The sequence below is a fragment of the Diadema setosum genome, chromosome 9, assembly GCF_964275005.1.
Source record: "Diadema setosum chromosome 9, eeDiaSeto1, whole genome shotgun sequence".
NCBI lineage: Eukaryota > Metazoa > Echinodermata > Echinoidea > Diadematoida > Diadematidae > Diadema > Diadema setosum.
Window position 1 is genome coordinate 27,739,078 of NC_092693.1, and position 19,490 is coordinate 27,758,567.

Genomic DNA, 19,490 nt, shown 5'->3' on the forward strand with positions numbered 1-19,490 from the left:
AGATTTTTCAAGTCATCTGCAAACCAGACCCCTACGTTATCTATTCAAGAGATGATACAGTGGCCTCAGTATCTTTACAATGATAAATTTGTGTTCTTGTTGCACCAAGGCTGAACACGAAATGTTGATAGGGATACAGCCTTAGAAACTTGAATAATAAGAGATTTTATACATTATGTTGACGGGATGCATTCTGTGTTTATATCCATCTTAAAATATTCTAACACACAAGCCAAAATTGAAAGGCATTACACGTTTGGACTAGATAAGTAAGCACAATAGCATATTGCTATATTGAGGTACAACTGCACTAAGACTATGCCTCAATGCTTTTAACTTGTCTTTTCTTTACTTTTATTTATAGCTTTCATCTGGAACAGAATTCTTCCTCCTGACAAAGCAGCAGCAAATAACCACCACCTCAGATGCAAAAGATTGATGTTCCTTTTATCGTCTAGATTACAGCTTGGAATGAAAGGGCAATTCCATGACAAGATCAAAAAACAAAAGTTGTCCTATTTACAGCATAAAGACTGTTAGTTAATACAAGAAGAGTTGACAGAGTGATAAAATATTGCACAATAACTCTTCTTTCAGTCTCAGTGGGTACTTGCAGCCTTGCAATCCCAATTTCCTCTGCTATTTCTTTTTTTTTTTCTGGGTAAGCAAGAGAGATTTGATACAATGGGACATGAGAGAATGATCCAAGAGTGAACCATCACAGAGAGTGGCATAACGAGACGGGAGGGACAAACAGGGAGGAAAAGACATGAAAACACAGCAAGCGACAAGACACTAAAGCGGCACAGTAATGATCAATGAGTCAACCAAGACTCTTCACTTGATCGTCGACCCTGCTTCCCACTTCTTATCTATAACTACTACACATCATGCACCAAGCTAGAGTTTCCTAAAAAAAAAAAAAAAAAAAAAAAGAACAACACGATACATACTGTCAAATATTGCATTGACCAAAAAACAAGAGAACATATACAAAATAAAAAAAGAAGAGTCACATATCAACATGGAATGCTTAATGAAAGTTGATAATCCCTCTTCACGTTAACACAAGGTGAAAGTGATTCAACTTCTGTGACAAATATCAACGACTGCATTGATCATTTGAAAGAACTGCATCCATTATCATAAACATACTGTTTGGAAGACCTGTGACTGAAAAATGCAGTGTAGCTTACATCTTTAAATTGCTGTCAGTCAATACCCACTCTTCCCTTTAAAAAATGGTGAGTTCAATCCATATGAACAATGAGGCACATTTGAGTTCAAAATATCACTACAATATTTCAGACCAATATATCCATAATAATCATGTTTCCCAATAGACAAAAAAAAAAAAAGAAAAAAAGAGAGAGCAACTTTGAAATTTTAATTTCGAGATTACTGTATACACCGTTATTTTCGCGCGGGTTTAATTTTCGCGAATTTCGCGAACTGCAGTTGGATCGCGAATTTACCAACACGCGAAATTGTCTCCATGTGCCTTTTTAATAGAGCATTAATGTAAGCGTTGGCGACGATTCGCGAAAACAACATCTCGCGAAAATGTCTATGACCTCATCATTTGCGAAAATATCTGTACGTGAAAATAATGGCGTATACAGTATTTACCTATCTACATACTCCTATTAACCAGTGCATCGAGTCAATGTACTCAATAAACCAAACAGCTGAACTGTAATTGGTTACCAGTTTTCAAAAAGCTGTGACATTTCACACGAAACTCAGTTGAGAGAGGTTTAATGTCTCTAAGTGGAGATCTTCAACACTGCCACACAAGCTGAGGTCTTTGTAACAACAGTCAGAAGGCATATACAGGCCATGCAGCACACTTGCTATTATGTGCACCAGAGTTAACCAAATTTCAGCCAAGATACCATCATATACACATTTGAAACTAGCAGTAACTCCATCAGCTGTTTCTTATAACCCCAGACTAGTCCTTGGTTTCATCTAAGACCATTTCTCAACTCTGGGTTTCTTTGGGTGGTTTCCTAGCACAGTGTATCTTTCTCAACATGAAAGATTGTCACAAAATAATTGTCACACATCACAAATACATTCCAAGACCTCGCCCTCACACACCTCTAAGTGGTCAGACACCTTATACTGGATCTGCATTGTACCTTAAAGTTGTATCTGTTGAGTGGTAAGTACTATGCGTAACAAAAAATATCTCACTAGTAGATATCCTGGTACTAACCAAGAGATGTCTCCAAACTTGGATCACCTTCAGAAGCTCCATTCTCAAAGTCAATCCTTATGTACCACCTTTTTTTTGTTGTTTTGTTGTTTTTTTTTTGACAGAATTCAAGTTCCAATTATTACCAAAATTGTCAAATTTCAAAGTTTGCTCTTGCCCATCTCCATACATTTCCTACACTGGAATACCAACAATAAGTTGCTCTGTCACAGCTTAAATTGATCTGGGGGTGTGTCATCAACGCTTGTCAGCGCTGACAACTGTCGGTGCTGACCAATTTCAGCAAAATCCTTGGTTTCGATTGGCTGAGATGCTCTGGTCACTTACTGTTAATATGGTGATTGTCAGCGATGACAACTTTTTGTGCTGACAAACGTTGATGAAACACCCCCCAGACCTAGATTTTCAATCATAGCAAAAATTCTTACAATTGAAGTTACAATCTAAATTTGAACAGAAACTGGACATTAACTGCTGAACCACTGTCTTTCACAGTACAATGCAGAATTTCAGGGAATATCTTGAATAATGACTAGAAATGTAAACTTACATAACAGGCTCTAGTTCCTGGTAACTTTGTTCTAATAAGATCTCAGTTTACCTTTGTAGTGTTCTTTGCTCTTTGACCAAGTTTGGCCATGACAGCTCATGCTGGTCTGACGTTTACAAATTTCGGTAACGAGAAGTCATTACAAAAAAGACCGATGGACAGAAGATTGGGCAACAAGTGCCTCTAGGTCCCCTATGTGGCACAGATGAAGGAGCTGGTTGAAAATTCCACACTCAGTGAAAAGGTGTCCTTGTGCAAAGACTAAAACAGAGGAGTCGAAGAGACGGAGATGTTTGAGCCGGGTCCGTCAAAAGAAGATGACTTACTCTTCCTTCTCTTCTCCGACTACAATCAGCAGCTTCTGAACAATGCGGGTAATTGCTCCTACAGATAGAAAAACAAGATTGGAATAGCTTGATGAAGTTATGGATGGGGGGGGGGGGGAGGGGGTAGAGGTGTCAATATCTGGCTGTTTATGGTCCTCAACCCTTTACACGATACCTTCATAGTCCTTGACCCTTAAGGAATGACAAGCCCCTACATGAGGTAAGTAACTTGTACTCTCAAAAATAATGGGCTGAGTTTTCTGCCTGCTTTTCTAACTTGTATCATATTGATTTAGATCTACCAAATGAAAAAGTCAGAAAAAACAGCAACTATAATACATGTACCTTAACATCTGTATTAAAATAATCTAGGGAGCCTTAAAGGGATCGTACAGTTTTGGTTGAGACCTAATTTTAGGTTTCTAACATTTTTTGGTGAGATAATGAGAAACCTCTTGTGAAATATGAAAGAGCATGTAATTCCACGAGGAATTCAACGTTTATTTGATGAAAATTGGTTTTGAAATGGCTGAGATATCCAAAACAGAGCGATTCTAGTAGTGTGGGACCCACACTTTATTACAATCGCTTTGTTTTACTTTGTTTTTGGATGTTTCGTCATTCCAAACCCAATTTTTATCAAATAAACTTTGAATTCCTCCTAAAATGGTATGCACTGTACTATTTCGTAGGTGTTTTCTTGGTATCTTGCAAAAAGTTAAAAGCCCAATTCTCATCTCCACTTATACATGTTAGTACAGCTCTGACGAATAGCATGCTTATCTCATCTCATTCAGTCAACCATGAAGTGTCTCTGTCTTCTGTATAATAATATCTGACTTCCTCACAAGAAGTTTAAATGTCCTTAAACAGATGAAGGGCATGATGGCTGACACATATACAGTGTACTTATCATTCGTTCAATATAACCTTGTGGGTTTGCATAGTCATTTAGTGGCCAAAACAGCAAAAGCACCGTCAGCAAATTTGTATTAAAGTCTACTTTAGAAAAACCTGAAGTCTTTCCTCAATCATTTGATTTCATATTCATTTCATAAACTAAACATGACAGATCTACATTTTTCCTCAGTCACTGACTAAGTTAAGCTTTTTAAGAAGTAAAGGAGTTGGATATGTGGGGAGACGATTCATTACCACTATCATCACCAAGGCTGTAATGATCAATTTTATCCTTTTGTTAATACCCTCAGTGCTAATATATTTACTCAAATGTTTTAATATCACACCACTTTTAGCCTCTCTTAATTCTGTTAACTGGGTTAACATAACAACTTGTGCGGGCAAGTTTCATTATCAGGAGTAACCATAATGAACCACACAAAAATATGTAGATGGTATGAACACAGTCATAAACTGTTCTATTGATTTCAAATTCAATATGAATATAAGCTATTATCGTCATCATTCATGATATATTTGCACTTACGATTAAATTTCAGGACAGCAGCTGGTTTGTTCTGCCACCAGATACAGAGGAAGTAGACTGGAAAGCCTGTCAGTGTGATAGCCAGACCAATAAGAGTGTCTTGGGGTGCAGCCACAGTACCCATGATGACCAGAAACACACAGGCCAAGACAAAGGTGATTGGAAGCAGGATGGGGTACTGCAGGTAGAAAACAAACAGGCAAGCAACCAAGACTTAAATATGAACTTTTCATCATCTAATCAGCATCAGAACTCATCAAGTCGAAGAAAACACATTACTTGTATTAGGTGCTGTATCTTGGCATCATAACATCTTATTTACTTTGTCAGTGTTTTATGAGTTGACAAAAAGAAATGCAGTACATTTGATTGTTTTTTTTTTTTTTGGTTAACAGAATATTGTTTGATTATAATAAACATTATTTTTTTGAGCTTTTTCCTCTTTTCCTCTATTAAGTGAGTTTCAAAACACAAACATGTTTCACATTATTTCCTCCACCCCCCCCCCCGAAAAAAAACACTTGCAAAAAGCCTGTGTAAATTTATCTGTAAATGACATGAAATTATTTTGTTTCTGACTTTCTCTACAGTTTATGTCACATCAAATTAGTTCCTGCTCTCTATTACTTCACAAATACTGAAGTAAAACAAGATCGGTGAAATCAATACTCAGAGCAAAGCAAACCACACTATTCAGCTGAAGAAGGTCGATCTAATTACTGAGAGAGCATAGCATTAATTCCAACCAAAAAGTATATTTTAAAATGAAAATGCTAAAAAGAAATCATCTTAACAGAACATTTGAAGTATAGAGGTAATAATGTCATTAATAAAGGAGATGGAATAGATTACTTTTATCGGTCTCTCCATGTCGGGGCGAGTGAATCTGAGGTAAATTTGTCCGCAGACAGCAGCACCGATGGACAACCAAGTCATGAAGCTGAAGTAGTTTAAGAGGGAGTCGATGGTAGGTACGAACACATACATCACCGACAGCAAACACTAAAATTTGAGACAACGAAGAGAGAGAAAATTATCCAGAAATATTCATCTTGCAATTGGGACTCAGTTCATTACATGTCAACCTCACCTTTAACATTGGAAGTGAATCCTACAATGACGACAACAAATATTAAATCTAGTGTTTGTGAGACGTCGGCCAGGTGGTGTTCTACACACACCCTCTTATACACACTATGGACGGAACCCTCCCTTACAGGGACATCAAAGTGGATTGCAAAGAATGACATCCAGATGCTAACAACATATGATATCTAGGCCTTGGCTGTATGGGCATCATTCAAAGGAAATGACTTAATGAAGAGAGGTGCAAGCTAACAGAAAAATAACAACAAAGACAGCAGTAATAATTTTCCTGTCTTTAGATAAAAGCATTTCAGCTTCTCACTGCCAGTACATTGAATGTAATGACATGAAAGGGCTGGGTTAAAAGACAATAATGATTTGGCAAATTCTACGCTACAAGAAAGCATTTACTCTTTGGCAAAGAGGAAAATGTTCATGGGTTTGAAGGGAAAAAAAGACTGGGTAGCAAGAGTAAGTTTCCTTCTGAGGTCACACAGGGTCAGAGAAAGGGGCATTGAGTTCAAGTTTAAAGGGGCAAAAAAATATTCAAACATAGGGAGATGATTTAACAAGACTAAAATATATTCAAGCAGTCATAAAGACAGAGGTTAAAATACAAGGAATCTATCGCGGGCCTCTAGTCACAGCTAAATATGTGACCAACACTTTTTTACCATCATGTCTATAGAAAAAATCTACTAAATCAAGGCACAGTCACGATTCAAAAGGTTAGGCAAATAATCATGTCTAAAATCTAAATTTGGAATTCTAAACAGTAAATCACATCCCATTTCCCTTGCCAGGTTGTCGGAGATTTAATCAATATTGTCAATAACGAACATCAACACGAAGACGTGAAAGGGCATTCGGGCAAAAGACCAAAGTTTGGAATGCGTGTTTGGGAAAGGCAATTGATCCCTGACATTCGAAAACAATCGAGACTACATTAACCCGCTTTTCAACCCGATGAGCCGTCGGAGATAATCGATGTCCCATCATTTCGAATAAAACCCCGACAAAAGGACGCTATTTAACACGGACTTCGGCTACTTATGGCAGAAGTACTATCTCTGAAAACTTAACACTCCTAGACTGCGCAACGGAAAATACTGGAAAAAAGGTTACCGTGCCTGTCATCTAAACAACAAGAGTTTTATCTCTTAAGCACTATCCTGTCGTGTCCAATCTATCCTTCGAATTTAAAAAGGGATGTCCACTGTGTGAAAATAAGAAAGACTTAAACGGACGGCTACAGCTGGGAGTAAAATCATCAGCCAGACGACTGCTCTATAAATTGCTTCTTGACATGTCATTCCAATCATTGCAGATTGTTTGGGTTTCAAAGCGCAGCCTCTGCGGCGATTCTTTCTTCCCGCGGTTATGGAATATTCATTCATACACGGTGCTTCAGGTACTTTTTCTGTATAAAGTTTCATACCATGCCGTTTCAGGGTGTGTGTTGAATATGAGTAACATTGCTATGTTACTCATTATGTTATTCATCAGCACATTCACATCCAAGATAATTGAATATTCCTATATATCTAGCACCTAAATCGAAATGGGAACTGCGGGCGCTAAACCTAGTACATGTATCGAACGGCGACAGATATCAAAAGAAATACTAGTACTCTATAGGCAGGGCTCGACACTAACGGTAGCCCGGGCCACCAAAAACGCACGTCGGGCCACCAAAATTTCAGAAATGAAGAATTTGGTGGCCTGATCGGGCCACCAAAACAGGTCGGATGTTTGCCTTTGGGCCACCAAAAATAAAAGTTAGTGTGGAGCCCTGCTATAAGCATTCGGTTCGGGCCACAGCCGGCAAGCAGGCAAGTGGCTTTGAAGCACCTTGCACATCCCTTTTCCAAGCTAAATGCGGTAAATTACTGTTATTAATATTTTCCATGCACAGTTCACTCGTCTCAGTTCTCGAAGGGAGAAAAATAAAGCCAGCCACCTATCGTATATCTTACGGCTAGACGATCCGATTTCCGAGAAATGCTTTGCTAGAAACTGGTAGTATAAAACAATGATTAAAGGTTGAGGGTTGGTTAAGTTTCAGCTTTGCTCAGGAATCACGTGATAGTCGCGTGTTTTGTTGCTGTTTATTTTTGCTATTGATTTATTTTGTAATCCCCTATCCCCACCCCTGAAAGTGCATCAACAAGGTTTCCCTTTTTAGAAGAACTTGTCGGCATTTAGAGTTTGAAATACACATATGCAAGAAATATTGTGCCAACTATTTCTCACGACTACAATATATAATTATATAAATATAATATATAAATACATGTGCGTGTGTGGGCGTGTGTATGTTCTATGAGTTTAGAAAAAGAATTGATTTGGTGTAATATTGGCATCAAATTCAACACTTCAGAGCCGTCCATATGCACTTGCCCAGTCACGCACCGTTCGTCCGCCTGCTCGAGGATGTGTTATGAAAGCAAATTTAGAAACGGGCGTTTACCATGCATGTCATTAACGTGACTTTCACAACACGTGCCTCCGGCATTCAGTTCTCAGCTATTAGACCCATCGATACCATAAACACCAGATAGGTCAGTGCTCCATCAGCAATCGAAGATGGTATACCCCTTTTTTTTTTTTTTTTTTTTTTTTTCGGGGGATGTTTTGATTTGATTTGTATTTTTCTTTTGCCCCATCTCCATGAAATATTTCAAAACGTCCTTCGTGCTGGTTTCTGGCTTCTAAATGTAAAATGTTCATTCTTACAATGTTATCACTTTTGTGCAAGTTTGGACTCTTTATATAAAATAGACACGGGGAAAACGCTTAGGTGTTAAATGGTGTTTTTCCAATCTTTTTTCCCCAAATTTGAATTCTGATTAAGTCTACAGGAGAGCAACATATATGTGAAACCGTGAAAAGGGTGAAGTGGGGGGGGGGGGAGGGGGTAGAGGAAGGGGAACAAAAAGCCGCAGACATACGGGTACACTCGCCCAAGGACCATGTGACCCCTCACGTACAGGGAGGTCTTCTCACGTGCGTCTTTAGACAATACTGACAAATATATTTTAATTTGTCAGGACGGGACAGAGCGTCAAAAAACGAGAAATAAAACAAAACAAACACTATGACGCACACCGAAAAACAAAACGACCCCAAAAGGGACTACAAATACACAATAAAAAAGAAAAGAATACAAAAAAAAAGGCCATAAACCAACATAACAGACACATAGCTATACGAGCGATGTGCGTATATTATTTACCTTTACAGAATTACACGGAAAACACACGTTATCGCGGGAAGAACAGGCCAGTGATTAGCAAGGGAATGGGGTACATCGCCCGTTTTAGGATCCCCACTTTAACTTATAACTACCACTTTTGCCATCTACTACTTCCCCCTTTTCATGTCCTTGTCCTGGACAATGGTCAACTAATTGTCACTGTGCTCCCAACTTTTCTTTCTTTCTTTTATTTAGTAGGATAACTTAACCCTTTGACAAACTCGTTATCAACTTACTGTCACAAAACCTGTTATTGTATACCTCCCAAAGACCAAAAGAGAATGTCGATAAAAACGTTACACTATAATCTGTACTGGCACACACAAATATAGAATTCTCTTCCACAGCAAATGGCTATCTGCTTCGTTTGATACCTGCAAAATCTGTAATAGAACGAATGAAAAATATATATACAATCACACTGGTAGGGCCAAAACAATCGGTGAGACGGCTCGAAATGTTTTGTCTTTCATATCCTGTACTTAAAATACAGACACACACAGACACAGACACAGACACAGACACACACACACATACACGCACCCGCAATCCTCTACCGTATCTCTCTCCTTTGCCACAGTACAAGATGCCCAGGAAAATCGAACGTGTTATGTCGAACCCTACCACACTATTGCAACGGCATTACTTGCGAGCTTTAGATCCGCGACGAAAACGCTAAGACAACGCTAATATGCAAAAAACAAAATGGTAATCTGCACATGCGCGAGACAGCTATTTCCATTGTTTAAAAGGCGCGGTCAGACCAAGGAGGTTTTATACATGGAGTACTAGTAACAACAGTTTTATTCCCTTTGATCTCATGTTTGATGCCGCCACTAAGAAATATTTTAAGTATGTGCTAAACTGGAGCTGCCTCACAGATAGGAAGACAATTGACTAGTGTCTCATTGCATAATCACCAACCACTTTCAAAGGAAGATAATTATGTCTTTGTGATGGTAATTACTTTTCGCTACCCCTTCTTAATAAAAGGTAGGTGGTACAGGCACGAGGATGCGCGAACAGAAATTGAGCAAAAAATGCTGAAATAAAGCTGAAAATTACTCGACTTGGCATATGTGGGCACTAATCTGATATATCTATCAATAAAGAATTATACTTGAAGATTATTCCATATTACTTTTAATTGGGGAAATTAAGCCGAAAAGTGATAAAACCAGCTTTCCAGGATGGTACAGTTTTAAACATTTTCACATGATACAGCTCTGATTTACACTTTTGTGCAAATTTCTGGACTGAATTGACTTTGTTTTACATGCTTTATCATTAAGTGAAATTTCATTTCATTTAATGTATAAATAGGCAAAATATGGCCAACATTATGATACGTTCAAAATAAATCTTCAGATTGCTCAGCAAGACGGCGGCGTCGAACATCGATTATCAAAGGCACCTGTGGAATTCTTTTGTACATCAATAGAAATCTGACAACTGTTTGAATAATTACAGCCAGTCGGAACTCCATGTATAAAACCTCCTTGGTCAGACTGGCAAAAAATAGAGAAGTTTAAGATCACGATCTTTAAAATCTTGAAGTTTTGCCAGTGTGACCGTAAACTTCCCGCGAAACTTCTCAATCTGTTTGCGGGCGGTGCCTTGGGAGCGCGAGGCCATTGTCATGTACAGATGTGCATTGTTACGTAACAATCACTAGCCATCGGACGGCACACTCTTGCTTGCGCGCGTACCAATGGCCCAAACTTTTCGATCTTTTGCCAGTCTGACGGCGCCTTTGACGCGCCTCCTCCCGATCCCTAGACGGCACAGATTGGGGACCCTAACCCTAACCCTAAACCTAACCCTAACCCTAAACCCTAACCCTAACCCAACGTGTTTCCCATAGGTTTAATACGCGCCATGCCCCAAACTGTGCCGTCTAAAAAAAAAATCGCATCCCGGGTTGGACAATGGGAACCGTCTCGCGCATGCGCAGAGCATCCCCCCATTGCCGCGTCGTCGAATTGGCGTAAGTGACCGATTTCTCCTCAAAATTTTGAACTTAAAACTTCTTCGGCAAAGTTAAGGCGGATTGACATGTAGGCCGAATTTGCATCTTTTCTCTTGTATCACTCCACCAATCTCACAAAAATTTTGCCAAAAAACTTTTGAGCATCGTAGGGCGGTGAGTTGGCTCAGTCGGTAGCGCGTCTGCCTCACGATCACGCGGCCCGGGTTCGAACCCGAGTCTGGACTGAGCAATGTTGTGTGTAAGCATACCGTCCCCTCTAGCAAGAGGCAAAACACTCTGTCCCTCGGATAGGACATAAAATGGAGGTCCCGTGTATGAGAGAGTAACAACTTATGCACGTAAAAGATCCCGCTTCGTTCGTTCATCGCAAAGAGTAGGGTGTTTAACCCGGTGAAGTGGTCCCACCTCACATCCAACTGGACCCCATGGAAGACCAGCTTAACATAGCTGAATATGGGCTATCCAGCCATCTTCTCAGATGGAAAATGAACAAACAAACAAAACAAACAAACAAACAGTTGACCTCCGAGTACAGGAGGAACGGAAACGGTGCTTTAGATGACAGGAAGAAAGATTGGAAGATGCATCAAATCAAACAACAGACGAAAATAGTACATGACCCGACCGTGTTGCACTTAGTTGGCAATTTAAAGAAATTGAAATAAATAAGACTACAAAATTACACGAAAATGCTTAAAAACAAACAAACTAGAATTATCACTGAAGGTGATCAATACCCCCGCCCGTAGTGTTGCTTTATAGTATGTGATGTCATGAGGGCAATGACGTTAATACCAAGTTTGTGCACTTGTCGAATTGGAAACAGAATAATTTTAGTTTGCTGTACAATTACAGAGTTGACACTGAGTATAAAACTTACAGCAAATGGAAACATGCTTTCCCCCAGCATCACTACACTTAAAGACCATCATACACACCAAATTTGACCTTCATAGCTTGAATGGTTTATTTTGATCCAAAAATGAGTGGTTACCATGGCAACACATTTTCCTTAAAGTAACACATTGGTGTCTTGCAAAACTACACTTCTAGATCATGATACATACTAAATTTGACTTTAATTGCTTGAATGATGGAAAAGTTATTCGATCTGCAAGGTTTTGGTAAAATTGTGGTTACCATGGCAATGGTTTGTATGACAAACACAAAAATTATGTGTTCCACATCTATACCTCAGGGCCATAATGCCTACCAAATTTGGTTTCAATTGGTTGAAAACTGTGGAAGAAGTTCACTCCACAGGATTACAAAAAAAAAAATGCGGTTACCATGGCAAAGCATTGTCCGATACAAATACAAAGGACATTTTGCAAAACTACACTTAAAGAGCATCATACACACCAAATTTCACCTTCATAGATTAAATGGTTCAATTTGATACAAAAATGAGTGGGTTATCATGGCAACACATTTTTCTTATATTAACACATTGGTGTCTTGCATAACTACACTTCTAGATCATCATACATACTAAATTTGACTTTAATTGCTTGAATGATGTCGAAGTTATTCAATCCACAAGGTTTTGGTAAAATTATGGTTACCATGGCAACGCTTTGTCCGACAAACACAAAAATTATGTGTTCCACATCTATGCCTCAAGGCCATAATGCCTACCAAATTTGATTTCAATTGCTTCAAAACTGTGGAAGTTGTTCACTCCACAAGATTTCGAAGAAAACATGCGGTTACCATGGCAACGCTTTGTCAAGTACAAACACAACGAGTGTCTTGCTTAACTACACCTATAGATCATCATAGGTACTAATTTTGAAATTGATTGCTGAAATAGTATGGACGTTATTCAACCACAAGGTTTTGGTAAAATTATGGTTACCATGGCAACGCATTGTCCGACAAACACAAAAAACACGTCTCGCACATCTATACCTCAATATCATCATTTACCCTAAGTTTCATTTAAATTGCTTCAAAACTGTAGGAGGAGTTCGCGACGCAAGATCTTGCAACAGACCGACCGACCGCCCGCCCGCCCAACATCGCGGTGGGGGTATAAAAATACCCAAAACAGATCGGTACCAGATTTTCACGATGAAACAGTAAAATCGGTCAAAATGACATTGACCGGTTAGATAAGGTCATGGGGTCATCGCCCAAGAAGTCCTCCAAATGCCCGTATACGAATATTTCCAAAATAAACAGAATTAACCCAAATGGTTTTCACAGCATTCCGAACTTTCAGATTACATAATTATCTAAACTTAAGTTCGACTTTGATGAATTTTATACTACCGTCTCATTTCGCTTCCACTTTTGATAAAGACAATTTACACAAGGAGTGAACATTCAAATTCATGAAATTCTTCCGTCGAGATGTTTTCATTGCAACTGATTGACAAATTGCCCTACATCGACGTAAAATAAGCACTGAATTGATCAGTGTTTTAGTAGTAGCCATGATAAAAAATCATGGGCGTACATACTCGAGCAGGATTCGAACCTACGACCTCCTGATCACCGGACAGGCGTCATCTCCACTAGACCACCGAGCTTTCGCCCGACAGCAAGTGTTGGTTCTAATCCTTATAGCATGCAGCAGGTACTGCTTTGTTATTCAAATTCATGAAATTCTTCCGTCGAGATGTTTTCATTGCAACTGATTGACAAATTGCCCTACATCGACGTAAAATAAGCACTGAATTGATCAGTGTTTTAGTAGTAGCCATGATAAAAAATCATGGGCGTACATACTCGAGCAGGATTCGAACCTACGACCTCCTGATCACCGGACAGGCGTCATCTCCACTAGACCACCGAGCTTTCGCCCGACAGCAAGTGTTGGTTCTAATCCTTATAGCATGCAGCAGGTACTGCTTTGTTATTCAAATTCATGAAATTCTTCCGTCGAGATGTTTTCATTGCAACTGATTGACAAATTGCCCTACATCGACGTAAAATAAGCACTGAATTGATCAGTGTGAATTTTGATCGAATCCTGCTCGAGTATGTACGCCCATGATTTTTTATCATGGCTACTACTAAAACACTGATCAATTCAGTGCTTATTTTACGTCGATGTAGGGCAATTTGTCAATCAGTTGCAAAGGAGTGAACATGTTATTGAAGATTGATCTATCCACTCCATGTTTGAAGGTTACTAGGTAACCATAGCTTGGCACGCTGTTCCCAATATTCTACGTGCAGAAAGCCACCGAACAATCGATTTCTCGCACGTTGGAATTTTGTGATAAGGACCAGCTGTGACAAAACAAAGCATCGTTTCCTATCGTCCCAGTTCTCTGATCAAGCTGCTAACACGTGCAACGACTTCCGGGGCGATCGTTTGCCATTTCCACCCAATAATGTAGCTGGTGTTATCACGAAGCGTAAACTGGTTCCGCTGAACTGTGAATGGTTCAGCAAATACTAGGGTTCCGTCGGCATGGAACCGCAGAATCGGTTTCGAAAGTTACATCAATTATTTGACAATCAAGGTGCGTTACCACGTTACTTGAAGACGCGCACACCTCATTGGGCAGAATCGCATATTATGTGGAGGGCTATAGTGTGCCAAAACATGCAAGCAACACAATACTCAGTTTCTTTGTCGTTAACAAAGACTTCTTACAGAAATCTTTCCTAAATTTAAGAGACGTTATTCTACACTGTGCATACATGAGTGTGTCGGTCTACCGTTATTTCACAATCTTGCACATTTTGTGTTTGATCGATAACATCTCGTTTTCCTGTAATAAAAAAACACGTACCAGCCCTCTTTTACGAGGCTGTCTACACTCCTGCATGCAGACAATAATGAATGTAACTTTTATGACAATGAGAGACGATTAGTGTTTCACGAATGTCATTTTTATTCTTCAAAGGTAATTGAACTATTTTCCAGACGGCTTAACACTGAAGGTTACTTTTCCAGTCCATTTAATCCCTTCGCAGACTGAATGTTGCGATGTGAAAACTTGCCTAGTCACTATCTGAAATTCGAGAGGACATATCAGGTGTCCAAAACACCACGTGTCTTCTAAATTAATTCCTCCTTTTTCCGAATGAGAGCTTCCATCGCTCAGCCAGACAGACTTGTGCGTCCATGAAGAACTAAGGTCGGCTACCGGCATATAGCATGATGCCCGTTCCGCTGGACGAAAAGCAGACACTGTCACGTGGGGACAGGTGACTACCTGCCCGCCTCACGCTGGGGCGACTCACTCTCGAACTGACAAATGCGAGACTAATCCGTATAAGTATGCGTGTGGTTTGCACACACATACAAACATACACACAAACGCACACACACACACACACACACACACACACACACACATACAAGAAGGTTAAGAACCCTAAGCGTGGAGACGAGAAAGTTAAGCTGATTGTCCCCCTATATGCCGTTCCGGGCATCGCCAAACGTTTGTCCTACCACACACCACTGAATTTGATTGTGAGATTATACCGTTGTGTGGGTGTGGGCACCCAGAAAAGAGCAAAATTGACAATAATCAAAGTCTGTTTCAGAGAAATCTCAAGTCTGCCATGCTTCATCACAAAAACCAAAATATACGTGCACACTTACACAATCTAAAATAAAAAAAAAAAAAAAAATGGGCCACAAACATCATGAAAATACGTGAACACGCTCACGCACCACCCCACAATAACATTGCATTCCTGAGACGAGTAAAATACAATTCCACATGAGAAAATCCGAACAGTTCTACAGGTTTGTTATTCGCTTTATAGTGGTTGCACAAAATGCATTTATATCCTTGTAATAGAGTTACAGAAATATCCGATGGGTACAAATCAGGATGAATGATGTTGCTCCTAATCTAAGATCCATCTTGTGCTACGACAGAAAGTCACCCTTTTTCGTCTGTCACGACTCATTTATTATGGCCGCTTTGGTATACTGGCAAAGGCTCTGGACATACTGATACGAGATACAAGGTTTAAATCGTGTTCCATGCGTGCATCCCTGCAACGAAATATTTTGGCCACTATATGCCCCTCCTGACCCAGAGTTATAAATTGATAGAGAGCAATGCTGGGGCGATATCATGGGCATGCAGGATCTCCTATGAATGAATTGTACTAACACACTGAATATGATATCTGGGTAAATAACACCCCCTACTCCTCCCCCTACTACTACTATTACTACTACTACACGCACAACTCATCAAAACTAACTTTTACAATCACAGTAATACAGTAACAGTAATAGATATAATTAAGAAAACCAATAATAATAATCATGAGAATAAGAATAAAAGCAACATAACCATCATCAATCTATTTTGTTCTTCTTGCAATGAATGATTGGAGTCTACCTTCACAGATCATTAATATAGATACGTTATTCCGTTCGGCAAAAAAATGAATTGTGCATAGATTTATTACCGTGAAGACTAGTGAAGGCATGGGCGTCTTGCGGCTGACTTGAATCATTGCCAGCCATTCCGGTAGCTGGCCCTCTCGAGCTCCCACAAAGAACAACCTGTGGTTCGAGAATGAGACAGGAGAGAGAGAGAGAGAGAGAGAGAGAGATGGGGGGGGGGGGGGGGGGAGGAGGAGCAAAGAGCGTGAGATTGGCACCAAAGAGTGGTAGATAGTTTAATGAGTTATAATACATCACCTGGCTGGCTTATCTCTTTTCAAGGGTTTCTTAATCACAGAACAAGCTTTGAACCGATTCATTATACACCATCTGGCTGGCTTATCTCTCTAGAAGAGTTCCTTAATCACAGAACAAGTCAGGTTGTTTAAACAATCTTAGTGATGGTCACGTTTTCTATTCACTTACACACCTCGAACTTGTAGAGTTTTATGGTAATAATACAGTCAGGAGAGAAATTGGCAAGTTTAGAAACAATACCTTTTGGTACTGTCTAAGAAACTTTCATGTGCCCAACTAAGTTGAAAGAAGATATTCTTTATCATGATAATGCATAAAAGCCGACAATAATGAGCTTTTTTGTTTTCATTACGGCCGTGTAAAACGAGGTATCAGAGATGGCAGAATGTTTAAAAAAAGGAGGATGATACTCACCTGGAGAGAGACAGGAAACCACCGTTTACACCACCAAACGTTGACATGGCAACGGACACTGGCATTATCCACGCCATTGGGCCGAACACTTTCCGGCCAAACGACTACCAAAATGAACAACGCAGAAGAAACGAATCGATTAGCAAACTACACCACGCATACCTTTCTTATTACATAGCTCTTCAAAGTGCGTCACTGCATACTAAGCATACATATTTCTTACAAGACTGAAAAGATGATAAACCAAGAAATCCTGCATCGTCTTCTTTAATAATCAATGAGATACATCAAAGCCTTGCAAGATCTTTGTGTTAATGAGTGAGATTTTCATGTCGTTTCATTGAATAAGCGCTCGGGATACAAGAAGTCGCTTTTCTTGACGGAAATCATACAATATACAAAGAGGGTCAAAAGACGACGGGCTAAAAAGAGCGAGAACGGCGAGGGAGAAACTCACCACAGCGACGGCGTTGGAAGCCGCCAGCTCATCGGGCGAGAGTACCGCGAAATAGGCCACGTTTGCCAGGACGTAGATAATCGTTACCATGGGCAACGAAATCATGATACCTCGGGGCAGATTTCTAAGCAAGACAGCAAAAGGGAAGAAAATGAGAGCATTAATTTCCACAGTCACTGTGAACATCTCTATTTTAATACTTCGATGAGAACACAGGGTATTTTATTTTCAATGCCGGCAAATGGAAGGTGTGCTATGTGGGTGCCGACTTCAGAAGACCCTTCTCATAGGAGGTAATAAAGAGCGGCTGAATGTTAATAATCACAAATTTTGCTGAAGTTTTGCCGAGTTCGTTCAATTTTTCCTCTTCAAGATGATTCTCTTGTATCCTGACTGACAATTTTCAAGAATACTAAATTGGGATATAGATACCGAAACTGGTGAAACAAAAAAACCGAACACGATACTTCAATGCCTTTCATTAACACGGGAACCTCGTTTATCTCCATGAAGAAGACTTCGTTTTAAACGAGGTAAAATAAACTTAAATACGAGAAGAATATTCCTTCAGTATGACACACTATCAAATCAACATCCACACCCATATAACTGCAGAGGATGTCATTGTAAATAAGGTAAGAAACGTGTGAACCAAATGAAAATTTGTAAAATGGCGACATCATCACATCTAATTTGCGTGACCGATGTCATGTGACCAATGTCATGTGACCAATGTCATTTGAATGTTGAAGGTGTGTCCCCTCCTCTCCCACCCCGGGTAAACTTGCATGAAGAAATAAAAAAAAAGAGAGAGAACAATAAAGTCTTACTTCGTTGGCTCCTTGATTTCTTCAGTCAGGTAGTTCAGGTAATTCCTGTGAAGTCATTGAAGAAAAAAAAAATCACGTCCATTATAACAACCTCAATACCTTCAAATCTGAACTGAAGACTTATGTTTTCCAGCAACTTTGTGAGTGATGTGTGACACATTATGGGAGCCGGGCGACTTCGAATGTTTCTACAGATAAATGGTGCTTATTATATATAAATGCAATTTCATTATTATCATCATTATCATCATCATCATCATATAACAAACAGTGGGAAATCGGAACTTAGACCAGTTGGTCATGGCATGATTCACAGGAATCACTGCTTAGATATGACAAAGTATGAAGATCAACAAAATGAGGATATTGAATGTTATTAGTTTTTAACCAGGATTCCGCTCAGCAAAATCACTATGACGATCCACTTTTCTGTTTCACTGCGGGTTCAAAAAATATTGGTCTTGGAATTGAACATTTAACTATATCGCTGGTACGACGTTAGCGTACATTATGAGGTAAATAACAACGCAACACGAGGTCGAACCTGCGGTTCAGCCTGCATAAAATCGCCGGAAAGAAAGACCTCCACAAAATATACCCTGGAAAATTCTTCGATAAGACCTTATCACGCTCGTTTCTTTATCAACTAGCTGACCGCTACGAACAAAAAATTAAATGGACCTAGGGTAATGCTCTCTCTGTCAATCAATATCGTTCCATATTCTTGATTACTTACAGTGAATAATAATGCTAATAAGAGATCACGTGCGGATTCGGTAGAGAAAACACGAAGGCGATGCGCATTCATATTTTGCTCGCTTCTCAGAGCAGCCAGTTCTATGAACGACAAATCTGTGCAGACTTCCAAATATTATGACCACGGACAAACAAACAAAGAAACAATCAAACAAAAAGAGCAACAGTTATAGCAAAGCTACCAAGCGTGCATCCCTTCGGCTTACCAAGCTGCATAGGCGAACAGGCCTCCGTAAAACGCCAGGGCTATACTCTGTCCGTTGGCACTGCCCTTAAAAGGTTCTTGGAAATTTTCGGTATGACCTGTGTGAAGATGAGCATGGAAAAAATATACAGTAAAGCAGAGACTGAAGAATACATGTACAGTGTAGAGTATCAGAAGAGTACCGGTACACCATTGCAAGATTCGAACAAGCCACAAGCAAATACAGCTATACACACATTACCACTGGCGAATGAAATTGCGATAAATCCTTGCAGCGCAATTCCGTTCCACGTTTGAATTGACCTGAAAACCGGGGCAAATTC

The 19,490-nt window shown here is 39.6% G+C and overlaps 1 protein-coding gene across 2 annotated transcripts in view; it reads right to left on the bottom strand.

Annotated features, from left to right (window-relative positions):
- Nucleotides 1-2,308: 2,308 nt before the first annotated feature.
- LOC140233464 (Y+L amino acid transporter 2-like) overlaps nt 2,309-19,490 on the bottom strand; it is a 63,207-nt gene continuing 46,025 nt past the window's right edge. For both annotated transcript variants that reach the window (XM_072313583.1, XM_072313584.1), the window contains exons 3-10: nt 19,169-19,265; nt 18,207-18,251; nt 17,377-17,500; nt 16,920-17,023; nt 16,271-16,367; nt 5,397-5,546; nt 4,545-4,722; nt 2,309-3,155 (exon numbers count right to left, since the gene is read on the bottom strand). In XM_072313583.1, the coding sequence (XP_072169684.1) occupies nt 3,094-3,155; nt 4,545-4,722; nt 5,397-5,546; nt 16,271-16,367; nt 16,920-17,023; nt 17,377-17,500; nt 18,207-18,251; nt 19,169-19,265 (857 nt within the window). In that variant the 3' untranslated portion in view covers nt 2,309-3,093. The remainder of the gene's footprint in view (nt 3,156-4,544; nt 4,723-5,396; nt 5,547-16,270; nt 16,368-16,919; nt 17,024-17,376; nt 17,501-18,206; nt 18,252-19,168; nt 19,266-19,490) is intronic.